The sequence below is a fragment of the Hydra viridissima genome, unplaced genomic scaffold (genome assembly GCF_058129835.1).
Source record: "Hydra viridissima isolate aposymbiotic clone 2 unplaced genomic scaffold, HvirCarnegie_v1 scaffold_7, whole genome shotgun sequence".
NCBI lineage: Eukaryota > Metazoa > Cnidaria > Hydrozoa > Anthoathecata > Hydridae > Hydra > Hydra viridissima.
Window position 1 is genome coordinate 8,590,054 of NW_028324306.1, and position 13,556 is coordinate 8,603,609.

Sequence of the window (13,556 nt, forward strand, 5' to 3'; positions counted from 1 at the left end):
AAAAGAAATTGAGTTTTATATACTTGCCTACAAAAGCTGCTTCCTCAATGCATGATTTAATTTTAGGAAATAGTTCAAAAAAATTTTCTTTTGTGACATCACACATGCTGAAATACAAAAGCAACTAAAACATTTATAAAAACAGCACTATAAACCAAAAATGATTTTATTTGAAGTATGTAAAATACCAGTTAATATAATTTGATTTCAACAGACATTACAAATTCAACTTTTATTTTCAACAGACATTTTAAATTCAAATTCAATCAAATTCAACAGACATTTTGATAACTTTTCCAAATTATGAGATACTTCCTTAAAAAACTATGATTTAATTGACTTAAAGTCAATTTAAACAAATATAAGCTTCTGCTATAATGCTGACTTAATTATGCTAGAGAACTGAAAATAATAATTAACTCAAGAAGATTTGGATAGAAAATTGAAATATAACAAAACTTCAAAACTCTTCATATACTTATATAATACTAATATTAGTAATTATCTTAAAAACCTTATTAACAGCAAGAATATTTGGTTATCAAAAAAAATAAATAAATAAATTTTAAAGCTTCAATATTTAAAACCTAAAATAAAGTAAAAGATTTTATTCTTTAAATGTGACCCAAAACAAATTCAAAACAGATTGTTAAAAACTTTAGGCCCAATTGAGTGTAAATTAAACTTTAGGCCCAATTTGAGTGTGGACCGACTGTTTAAATCAATGTAAGGAAATTGAGTTAAATGAAAGAATTGATAACTCATTAGTAAACCAATATTATCAAAGCTGCTAATGAGAAATGGGATTGGATTTTTTAGCATAAGTTTTTGAGTTATATTGGAAAAACTCACAGCCAACTAAGAGAATGTCATTTTTCTAACAGGCTAGTTTTGCAATTAAAAAAAACTCCAACTTCACTTTGCTTCTCTAATAATTGCAGTTTTTACAAATTTTCTATAAAATACATTTAATGTTTTGAAAATTGATTCATGAAGAGTAAAATGAGTAAAAATAATAGGAGGTTCAGCCTAAACTTTAATGGAAGTCCAGCATCTTTACTACCTTGATTCATCAAAAGATTATAATGAAAAACTATTAAGTTTAGTATGGTCAAAACTTCCCTCATACATTAAAATTATTTCAAACTAGAAGGGAATTTTCAACCATACACATTTCTTCCAAACAGCCTTGATTATGACTTAATAACATTTATGAAATCTTCAGAAACAGTTTATGCAGATTGATGAGTATCAAAATAAAGATTTACAATCTTTATTTTAACATGCCTCCATTCTAGACATCCCCTAGAAAGTCACAAAATTTAACATGAGTTTTGGAATCATCTATTTTTAATATTTTTTATAACTACCAAAAATCTATTCCATCTAAGTCATGGTAAAAATCAAAAAATTTGTGACATTTAGCAAAGGAATATTTTTTTAAAGCTGTATTGTTATTTGATGTTAAAAACTATGTTTTGAGTAATAACACACTTCTTTGAAATTATTAATATTCATTATTCTGTCATCCGTCCTCTTAATTATTTCATATTTTACTGTACTTTTTTGTATTTTTGAGGAATTTTTTAGATTTACTGATATTCAATTGGTATAATATATTGTTATCAACTTATGTATAAAAATCAAAGAAATAAAAAGAAATAAAATTTGAACCTTATGTTTAATTCTCTGTTCTTTTGGTGTTGGCCTGTCAATCAGCCTGTTAGTGGCAAAATGTGACATATGAGGATGTATTCTCTTAGTAGACTATGTCAAACCAAATTTAAAATGATAAAAACATTACAAAGAACTCATGCATTATTGTTCAAGTGAACTTGAAGGTGTGTTTATAAAAGTAAAACTGTGTTGCAATTTTAAAATTACTGTGTAAAATAAAATACAAAGATAGATAACTATATTTTGATGACATTTATTGTCATGGCAAATATATATAACAGCAATTGATTAGTCAAAACAAAATAAAACTAAAATATAAAATTCATAAAAAATCTAAATTTTTCTTTAAGAAAGTATACTTCATTAAGCTTTAAAAAATTTAGTTTAAGAACAAAAATCTCAGAGTTTAAAATTGAGTTTAAAAAACAAAATATCTATATTGGGGTAGGACTTAATCGATTGTTTGAAGGGCTGTCCAATTTACCCGAATGTGTCGATATATACTTGTCCAGAGAATTTGCACTTGAGTTCTTAACAAAAGAAGGTCGCCTTGGAATAAATGATTGAGTAAGTTCATGAGAATAAAGCATCGGAATAAATGGTTTAAAACCATCAACTATGTCTGCTCTAACAAGTTCACGTTTTAACGAATTAGCAAACAAAGCACCTCGATTTTGTGCTTCATCGGGAGTTCGCTTCACCCAGTGTCCATACATATTAAATGTACAACTATCAATAATTTTGCGGATTTCCTTGAAATTGTATGGATTGTTCAAAACAGCTTTGTATGTCATTGGAACATGCCGTTCATGATAGGTATAATACAATCGTTTCATTGTCAAAATTGCATATACAAGTACCTAAAAACATGGGTTTCTTTTACAAACCTACATTCTTAATAAATAAATTAACTCATTAAAGAGCTGATATGTTACCTTAAACTTCAATTTTGTGTGACCAACTTCTGATTTTATATCCTGTAAAACGAAAAAAAAAAAAAAAAAAACGCTTAAATGAATGGAATCAGTTATTTGTGTGTGTGTGTGTGTGTGTGTGTGTGTGTGTGTGTGTGTGTGTGTGTGTGTGTGTGTGTGTGTGTGTGTGTGTGTGTGTTTGTAATAAAATTAACTCAGGCACACATTCTTTCTGTTCCTAATATGAAGAAAAAATTATGAGCAAAAGTTAAGTAATATTAGCTGATATTTAGTGTGAGCCCTCAAGTGCTAAAGTTTTACCAAAATTAGAACTATTACTATTAAGAAAAAGCAGTATACCTAACTATTATTTATTTACACACCCTAGTAGTATTAGAACTTAGGCTGATTGTTTATTCTAAAGAATTTCGGATTCAGTAATGCTAGTCACATAAACTGCAATTGTAATAAACATTGGACATCAAAATATTTTGTCTATACTAGCATCCCAGTAAAGCTTGCATTATTGTTTCATCAGAGCATTCAAATGGACTAATTTCACTTATTGACAATGGAGCTGGTATATGCAAAAAGGTTTCTTTTAGTACAACCAGGAGACTAGTTGTTCTGGACAACCTAAAGGAGACACTGAAGTTGATCCTTGTTTTTTATCAGCTTTTTGTTGAAATCTTGTATAACAGCCACCCCTCTTTGATGACTCATACCAACAAAAAGGGTCTTAAAATAATGTGTCTGGGATTCCAAGCAATAGAAGCAATTTCTTTTTGATCATGCAGAATTGTTATTGACCTCGATAGCTAAAAAATCTTTCTAACTTTACACTGGGGCTTTGGCTGATCATCAGATGCTATTTCTTGCCTGGTGGCAAATATCAGCTTCTTGGAATCATGGGACACTCTAATATCAGAAAGGTTTCTCTTATAAATCCTACAGGTTCTTTTGATATATACAAAATGATAATACCAACTGATATATACCAACAGGTTTCTCTAACATATTCCAAAGTGAAGCCCAAACTTCTGGTTTGTAGCAGCTGAAATAGTAATATGTGGATACCTCAACAGTTGTCCTAAACAGCAACTGATGTAATCATCAAAGCTCTTAGATGTATGATAAAAGAAAGGTTGCAAGATCACAAATTCCTTTTTCTCCTAAGTAGTCATTGTGAATCGACACAAAACAGTCACACCATGACTGTATAAAAATTTTGGAAAACCATCATACCCTATGCATAACACCTAGGACTTGAAATCTATATCCAAGAGTTAGGATATCTCCAGGAAACACATTGAAAAAGCTTAAGGAACTCTCTGTAATCATCTCTTTGTTGTTCAGCTTGCAAATAAACTTGAGAAAATTCCAGGATGTCAGAATAAAATGATGCATCCAATGAAACTGCCAGGAAGCTATCATAACTCCCAAACAATCAGTGGTCTTTACATTGGTCTCTTGACCTTAATGTTTTCTGATGCAGCTCCAATAACTAGCTTCATTACATAGTGATAACATGTCAATTAAGACTTTTATTCAGTTTAAGCTCAATCAATAAATATGCACCAGAACAAAGGCTAGTATTCAAAGTTGAATTAAAAGACAATGCTGCCACCTGACCTTTTACACACCATTCTTCCAAACTTTGAATAACTGCAGATACTTGTGTTTCACTTATTTTTGATCTAGGTTTTGGAAAAACCTAACAATTGCTTGACTCTGAAACCTTATATAAAAACTGGTAGATGATCTCTGTGTTTATGAGATGTTGAACCCTCCATCAGTTTATTATCCCAATAGACAGTTAAACGCACAGTTGTTGAAAACTTCGATAGTAAATTGCATGTTATTATATTACAACTCATTAATAAACTAATGAAACAAAAACAGTCATATAACATAATTTTGAGGATTTTTGCAGCACTTGAATTTTAGGGCAAGAGGACCACCTCTTAATGTTGTTTAATTCTAATGATTTTTTGTACAGAAATGTTTTTCTATAAGTGAAACAAACAGCACATGTATATATATATGTATATAAATATATATTTATATATATGTATATGCATGTATATATTGGGATGGCCATTAAAAATGAAATATTGAAATAATAATGTGGAACATGAAATGGTGCCACATTATTATTTCACCATTTCATGTGCCACATTATTATTTCAATATTTCATTTATAATGGCCATCCCAATATATACATGCATATACATATATATATATATATATATATATATATATATATATATATATATATATATATATATATATATATATATATATATATATTTATATACACACATGTATATACATGTGCACACACACATATATATGCGTACACACCCACACACATTTATACACATTTATATATACAGACACCCAAAATGGTGTGTTGATGTAATGGTTATGAGACTAAAAAAAACAATAAAGCATGATCCAGAAAAAATCTGGCCAGTTTTTGATAGCAAAAATAAATATGAAAAAATTAACTATTTAACTACTTTTTAATATTTAAATAATGGCCAAAGCATGCACATTTTAAATAGATTGACGCATTTTAGTTGCACTCAATTAGTGACAAAATGTCAACAAAATAAGAAATTTAGAGAAAAAAAATTTTGCACAATATCTTGAAAACCCACAGGCTTCTGCAAGACTTATTGCAAAACAATTGAAAGTTCCCTGAAGTACAGTTGGTGATGAAAAGAAAGTTTGATACTGGAAGAAAGAATTGTTTTGTTGATAAAAAATTAGTGAAAGAAATTAAGACTTCGATTGAAAAAAATCCAGGACTGTCAGATTATGATCAAGCAAAAAAATTTAAAATCAGTAGAAGCACTGCAAGAAATGCAAGAATAAAATGTGGCTTTAAAGCATGTTGTGCCATTAACTATCTTAACCAGTCAGAAAAACAAAGTGTTCAAGTGAGAAAACGTACAAGATTATTGTATGACAATATTTTTACAAAACATGGCAGCTACATAATTATGGATGACAAAACCTATGTAAAATGTGATTTGAATCAATTGCCCCGTCTAAAAATTCTACTCAGCGATTAATTGTGGAAGGGTTGTGCCAAAAAACAAGTACATTTCAGTGGATAAATTTAGTAAGAAGATGATACGGCAATGTATTTATAATTGCAGACAAAAGAGTAAAGTTTTTGTAGCAAAGTCAACAATTAATAGTAAATATATATCAAAGAGTGTCTTAAGAAGCATTTGCTGCCTTTCATTAAAGAACATATAGGTCCTACTATATTTTGGCCTGATTTAACTAGTTCACATTACTCTACAACAACAACTGAGTGGTATAATAGAAATGGCAACATATTCATTCCCAAACACATGAACATGACGAGTAAATATGTTCATAATCACACAGAAATGTGTGATAATTGGAGTAGAATAGGAAGACAAGTCAAAAAAGAAGTTGTACAAAAATTTATGACAAGTATTAAACAAAAAAATTCAAGTATTTCTTCGAGAGCAAGAATAATTTAATATTTAAATGTCTATGTATCTTGCAATAATAAACTATAATAAAATAATAATATAAAGAAAAAAAAGCTTTTGTTTTCATATTTAATTTTCTATCAAGTGGCCAGATTTTTTCTGGACCATACATTAACTGGAACCATTATGAGTTATAATTTATTAATTTTATAAATTCTAATCTTAAATTTCACAACTATCATGCTCAAATTAGAAAAAAAAATTGTAATAAGTACTCACTGAACAACTAAGAACACCTTTAAACCAAGGATGAGAAAGAGCTTCATCTGCATTGTATCGTTTTTGAGGGTCTACAACTAACAGTTTTCTTATCTACAAACAGAACATTAGAAAGTAGATTCCACACCTAATAGTATTTAATTAAGAGTAATTGCTAAAAACTATACCAAAAAAATTTCAAAAGGAATTTTACCAGATCTTTTGGTCCTTCACTTATATCATCCCATTCAGGAGATTGAAATTTATAGTTTCCTTCCATAATGTTACGATACATAACAGTATCTTTTCGGTGCCAAAAAGGACCTTGTCCAACTAACCTGAGACCAAAATAAAATTATATAAACAATTCTCTGACACATAAAAATACCTAACAAAAGTTTATAACAGAAAATATCTAATGCTTTTATTAAGTATGAAAAAATTCTAAAGAAAACTAAAGTCATCACTTACAAAGTGTAGAGAATTACACCACAAGCCCATCTGTAATAGCAGAAAAATTACTATTTTTTAACATATTGCTATCAATCAAAATCTTAATATGTTGCTATCAATCAATCAAATGACCAAAGCATTATTGAAATGATAGATATTTATGCATTTAAACTAGTATACAAAGTTAATTTCACAAAGAACAACCCTTGTAAGTGTATGTTTCAAAATTTTTCAAATATGTACTTATGAAAATTAGTACTTCATAAACTTACAAATCAACAGGCGATCCATATCCTTTTGGATCTTCTAATACAAGACACTTTAACACTTCAGGAGCAAAATAAGAAGGAGTTCCAAGTATTTCTATTTCAAATAAAATTAACACAACAATAAACATTGTTGAAGAAAACTAAAAGCCAATTAAAATTCAATCATCTGTGTTCTTTACAAACTTTTCAAAATATTTCAGTATACAACTTTGACAGTTTATGTGTTACCAAGTAGCTTAAAAAAAAACTACCTATTTTCACTTTTTTGCTTTTTAATGTTTTGATAAAAAGTACTGCAGCTTTTATAGGTTTTTTAAAAATTTATTAGTAAACATACTGGTCATTATGATACAACCATTTTACTATACTAAAGAAAAACTTATTTTTTTTGTTAGTGTTACTTGTATGACTTTACTACATTCATTAAGCTATTTACTGATATATTTAAAAACAATATATTATTTTTGGTGTTCCTGTACTTTTTAAATATTTATAATACCTTTTCACTCTTCTTATTGCTTTATCAAGATTACTATAAAAACTGCTGTCTTTGAAACTCTAAATTGAACTCCAGCTTTACACTGAGATGTCTTTAAAGGCTTCTTTAGCAATAAGATTTTAAAAAGAATAGCACATGTGGAAATAATCACATACAGTAGCTGTTGAATTCTTTGTTTTGGAATGCACACCCATGCAAAGATAGTATTAACTGGTAAATTTTTTGTTTTAATAAAATATATATATTCAGTTTGTAATACTTTTTGAAAAGGGTGAGTTCAAAAGTGTTTTTACTCTTAATTTTTTATTACATTTTTAAAAATTCTTAAAAATTTACAATTTACAAAGTTTTCAGCAAATTTCAGACAAAGGTTTGTTACCACTAATGTGCATCATTATTCAAGATGATAAAAAGGATATAATACACTATTGTGATTATTGTGAACACAATATCTCTTAACACATCTACAAAGGATGCTGATATTATAAACTATGCAATGAGGGATTAAAGGCTTATGAGCAAAGATAATGACTCGTTGGTTGATCTTTTGTTTGTAAATATCACAGGTCCTACCAAACTGCTATACATAAATAACTAATGATGCACTCTCACAAGACAAATATAAATTTTCCATGCTTAACCACTGAAATACTTTGGTGAAGACACAGAATGTGCAGGAATCAGAAGTTACAACAAATCTACTAATGCTTAAGAGAGAAATATTCTTCATTTCTTAACAGATAAACTGATTTTGAATGGGATTAGCCTGTAATAAAAAAGAATGTCATCAAAATTTTGTACATCACTGTGGAGTGATGCAAGTTGGTTGTTAAAGGAAATTGTAGTATATGGTGTGATGCAAGTTGGTTGTGTAAGGAAAAAATAGATGCTGCATAGCTTCAGCCAAAAAAACTATAAAATCTATGTAAACTTCACTGAAATAAACACACAAATTAAAGTGTGAAACAAAAATGTTGACATTAAAATTTCTCAAAGTGTACACAGCTGGTTGCAATCTGCATTGAGAGACTGCAAATTATTGGTAAGCTGGTGGAAAAGTATTCTCTATATGTCAAGTTGACACAGTTTCTCAATAGCAAAAATACAGCAGACTAACCTACAAGGGTAACAACAAATGGACAAGGTTTTTGCTAACACAAGTCTACTTTGTAATGTTGAAGCACAATCTACAGGAAATTCGAAATGTTTATGCACTAACACTTAAAGGAGTTTTGAAGACTATAAAATCACAGTGGGGTCAATCAAATTGCATGCATTACACTCACTAACAAGTTATTTTAATTCTTCCCTGGTAACACATGTGCATCTGATTATTTGTTTCAATGGCTTAAAAAATTCACAGCTTACTATAATAAGTTTTATTTTTTGGGATTTTTAGTCAAAAAAAAAAAAAAAAGCTCTGCTACAAAATAAACTAAATATTTAATATAATAAAGCAAAATTACATTTTAATCTCACTTTCTATGTTTACCACAGATACTTAAATTTTTGTTTCTGTTCAATTAATTTTAATGTTTATTATGATGAAAAATTAAGTTAAATTAAAACCAAAAAATTATAAACTCAGTGTCATTAAAATTCTTCAAATAATTCTGAGAAATTCCAAAAAAAATTCTGTAGTCATTTTTTTAAAAAAAAAAAAAATGTTCTTTTACAAATAAAACTTTTTAAAGCTAATTAATAAAAATTGAGTACCAAACAGTGGTTGATTATCTGTGGTTATTGCACCAAAGCCAAAGTCAGACAAAATAACGTTGTTTTCTTCGTCAAGAAGTATATTCTCTGGCTGAAATCAAATTACTATAATTTATAAACTTCAGAAAAAATTTTTTTGTACAGATGTACAAAATACAAAATTACATACACACTTAGGGCCTGCTTTTGTTTTGAAATTCTCATATACTCAGAATTTAGGGACTTTTGGTTAATTTGCACAAGAATAGAACTTAAAGGAGAACCTTTTATTTTTCCAGATTTTTTTGATAATTGGAAAATGTTTTTAGAAACTTTTCTTTTGTCTGCAGGTATTTGTGGATGTTTCATTGATTTTCAAATGATAACAAAATATCTTACATGAGAATATATTAAAATAAGTCAGGCCTGTAATTACAGATAAAATTATGTGGATATTGTTAGGGATTATTAACTGTAGTCAATTTATATCAAAAAGAAAACAAAAAGAAAAATTAAAATAAAAAGAACTAAAAATAAGTTCTGTTTCAATTATCTAAAAGATACAAGAACCTTTATGTCTCTATGCACAATTCCTGCATCATGAATGAACTTTACAGCTTGCAATAACTGCCACAAAAACTTTCTATAAGATAAACCTAAATTCATTTATGCATACCAGATAAACTAAAAGTTTACTAAAGTTTACATAATTAAAGTTTACAAAAATTATTCAGGTTAATTATCTTTTAACTTGAGCATGACTAAAACTCAGGTCTAACATTCCTACAACACAAACTAGAACTTGGAAAAAATGAAGAAATCAAAAGTAATTAAAAAAATTTAAAGCTTGATAAATTTTTTTATTATTATTTTTTTATTGCCATTTTTGGTTTTAAAGTATATACTGAAAATTTTTCAATTTTGAAAATACACTGAAAAAACGCATAATTAAATGTTTTTTTTATCAACAAAAAAATACATGTAAGATGAAAATAAAAAATTACACATTGCAGGTAAGTTAAAAGTAAGCAAACTTATTAGTCTGATCCTCTAATTAAATTTTTTGGGGGACAGGCTCCTTGTTTGAGTATGAGTTTTAATTTTAATAACTACTAATAAAAATATACAATAAGATTCCTATATATTTAGTACATGCAATTAACAAGAGAACAAAAAAAAATCATTAAGCATTGTTTTGATCAGATATAAGCCATAGGCTTCATTGTATGAATATGTAATTAATTGATTGAGATTTCCTCAACTTTAATCTTAATTTATCATAAATATGATTTTAATACCAAAAAAAAAATACTCTACTCTTGAATACAAGAATACAAAAATAGAATACAAGCATGAAAAGTATTGAAAGCAACACCTTAAAACATTAAAGAATTTTTAACTCATGTAAGAGCATACTAAGACTTCATTTTTTATTTTTTATTTCCCATTTGTTTATACTTTTTTTCCAGTAACATTTTTAACACGAAAAAAAAATCTGCAGTGAGCAAAGTCTTGGTTTTGGAAGGTTTATCAACAACTTTATGCAAAGGAAAAAAGTATTAAAGGGACCTGCTTCTTCCAACTGTTTACAGATGGACTGTAAATTTAAATTGACAATACAAGTATTGAGATGATCTTTGAATTGGATCTAAAAATTCTAGCAATAACACAAATCATTGAACAAATATGTAAGACTGTTTGTAAAGATCCAAGGGTGACTTTATGTGAAACTGCTTTTACATGAAAAGCTACAGTTAAAAAAAGTTTTTTGAAAAAATAGTACCACATATCATAATAATTCAATTAAAACTGAATCAAAAGTAAACTTATCAGCAACATTTGGGTTATTTTAACAGGAATAAAACCAATATCATGTATTGTTTCTTTCTTTTATATACTAGGGCTTTTTTAAAAAATTACTGCATTTAGCTTACTTAAAAGACTTATAAAATGCTGAATATGTACCAGCTACAGACCAGGTATTTTCCAGATGTACAAACACTACACTGCAGAGATGGAATAGAATTATTGGTGAAACGATTGACTATCTTTATTTAATCATTAGGAGAATATATTTAATAATAAAAATAATTCAAAAATTCAAACTGTTTAATTTCTGCTATTAAAACTTTTCATGCAATCTGTATTTTATAAGCACTTTTTGATTAATTTCTGATTAAGCAAAAAATAAATAAATAAAATAAAGATAGAATGAAATCAAAATAAAGAATAAAAAAATGACTTCAAGAAAATTTGAACTTTGGATGAACTTTTTTGGTAAATATATTTAGTTTTATTGTTAATCAAAAAACAACAACACACCTTGAAAGTTTTTCAGAAACAGTTACTTCTTTAGTCAAATAATCGAAAAGCTCTCCACCTTTAGCCCTGAAATAAACACTTAAGAAAAGTGAAATAATATTTCAAAAATTCAGTAGAAAAGATTGGGGTTATAGTTAGTTTAGTCTATAAGGAAATTTAAATTGTAGTTTATTAAAATTTTGGCTGATCAAAGTAACAAATTGTTTTAGGCAGCCTTTCTTTTTTCAAGGCAGATAATAACCTCCCTAATCATTTGACTTTCAGTCTCTTTTAAAATTTAATATGCAATTTATAGTTAATACTATTTAAATGTATCATACAGCGTTTTATATCTTAAAGAAACAAGATCACAATATTTGCTGAATTATGTTTGTAAGCAAACATTATTTAGCACTAAGTATTTTGAGGATAAATAAAAAAATACTCATTAAAACTGTTAAAGAAAACTACATAGAAAAAACTTAAACTTCATTTGCTAATTGTGGAATTAACAAATATGACCACTATTTTAAAATATTTTGAAAAAAGCAGTCCAAATTTGTTACTCAAAAATTGGGGATCTTTTCTAATTCAAAGATCCCACTGTAATAGTTGTGTTAAAATAGAAAGATTGAGGAGAGCAAATCATGATTTTAAAAGTACAATTTTGCTAATTTTCTAATGCTGGCTAGAAGTATGTCTAGGCTCATTATCTTTTTGAATTGTAAACCCTTACATAGTAAAAATCTGTTTTCTAGCAGAAACTGTATAATATATAAAAAATGCTGTCCAAAGCATTACTAAAACTCCTTCCTATTTAAAAACTTTAACAACAGTTAAACATCTTATCATTAGATTCACCTTAAATTTAGATTCTCTCCACTAAACCCATTTTAAAATTATTGATATTGTTATATCTGTATTTGTCTTATGTATTGCAACCCTACCTAGTAGAACCTTCATTAAAATGTACCCACTAAAATATTTTTGTTACAGGTCTTTAAAATCTGTACTGATTTTTAGAACTTTTTTCTATCATTTTAAATTTGCATTTTTTAGTAAGCAGCAGATATATTTGTTCATATGTTAAGGTTTTTGTAGCAACTGAACATGAAAGCAACTTCTTAGAATAGAAGTTGATATTTCACAGAAAACATATATGGTTACAAACTAAAAAAAAAAAGCATAAAAAAACATCACTTACAATTCCAATACCAAAAACATAAACGCACTGCTCTCAAATGAATCTTTTAATGAAACTAAAATGAATTAAATATTTATTTAACTATGTTGTTAAAAGGATGAATTGTTATTCCAAAAACTAAATCTTACAAATAAGACAAAAATACTTACTTATATATGGGTGACCTTTTAGTTTAGATAAAATACTAACTTCAGTATGAAACTGTCTCACAACATCAATACCCTTGACACTCTCACAGCGCTTACAAAATTTGTCAATGACTTTCACTGCATATTCTTCACCTGTTTCTTTGTGTATACATCTTCTTACAACACTGGATATGCCACTGAATTTTATAAAATTTTAAAGACCATAAGTATATGTTCCAAACTTTTAGTATAAGAAAAAATTAATATTGATTTTAAATTTTTTATCTGATACTTAGTAATTAACAAAATCAGAATAAACAGACAGAGATGAAATTGATGTAATCATCAAGTACTAATCATCAACCTGAGTAGCAAGCAAACTTTTTAAAATATATCTTTATTGAAGATAAAGACATTCAACATCAAAACAAAACTAATTTGAATAAAAATTAGCAGAAAAGTTTATCTTCCTACTCTCCCAGTATATCTTTCGGTTCATAGTGTAAATAAAATTCCCCATCTTCTCTTACAGTACTAACTTGCCGATCTTTTCCAAGAAATACCATACCATCAAAAAATTCATGTAGTGAAATATTTTCTACATAAAATTTTCACTTTTAAGACTAACTAAAATGAAGATGTAAGAAATTCTAAATACCAGACATAAATAAAGATAACATA

General features: G+C 27.6%; 2 protein-coding genes across 6 annotated transcripts in view; both read right to left on the minus strand.

The window, feature by feature from the left end:
* The window catches only part of LOC145184720 (poly(A)-specific ribonuclease PNLDC1-like), a 43,568-nt gene extending 41,771 nt beyond the window's left edge, over positions 1-1,797 (minus strand). For 3 of the 5 annotated variants that reach the window (XM_090093612.1, XM_090093610.1, XM_090093609.1), the window contains exons 1-2: positions 1,675-1,797; positions 28-107 (exon numbers count right to left, since the gene is read on the minus strand). In XM_090093612.1, coding sequence (XP_089949738.1) covers positions 28-106 — 79 coding nt within the window. In that variant the 5' untranslated portion in view covers position 107; positions 1,675-1,797. Of the gene's footprint in view, positions 1-27; positions 1,627-1,674 lie in introns of those variants that run through there. The other 2 variants (XR_016454345.1, XM_090093611.1) reach the window with 1 other exon arrangement.
* Positions 1,798-1,866: 69 nt separating this feature from the next.
* Positions 1,867-13,545, minus strand: LOC145183904 (phosphorylase b kinase gamma catalytic chain, skeletal muscle/heart isoform-like). The gene is made up of 12 exons (XM_090093614.1): positions 13,350-13,545; positions 12,897-13,072; positions 12,748-12,802; positions 11,565-11,630; positions 9,813-9,885; positions 9,264-9,354; positions 7,052-7,142; positions 6,798-6,827; positions 6,541-6,664; positions 6,348-6,440; positions 2,613-2,654; positions 1,867-2,537 (listed from the first exon to the last, which is right to left on the minus strand). The coding sequence occupies exons 1-12, from the start codon at positions 13,439-13,441 to the stop codon at positions 2,112-2,114; spliced, it is 1,359 nt and encodes a 452-aa protein (XP_089949740.1). The 5' UTR covers positions 13,442-13,545; the 3' UTR covers positions 1,867-2,111.
* Between the last annotated feature and the right edge of the window lie 11 nt (positions 13,546-13,556).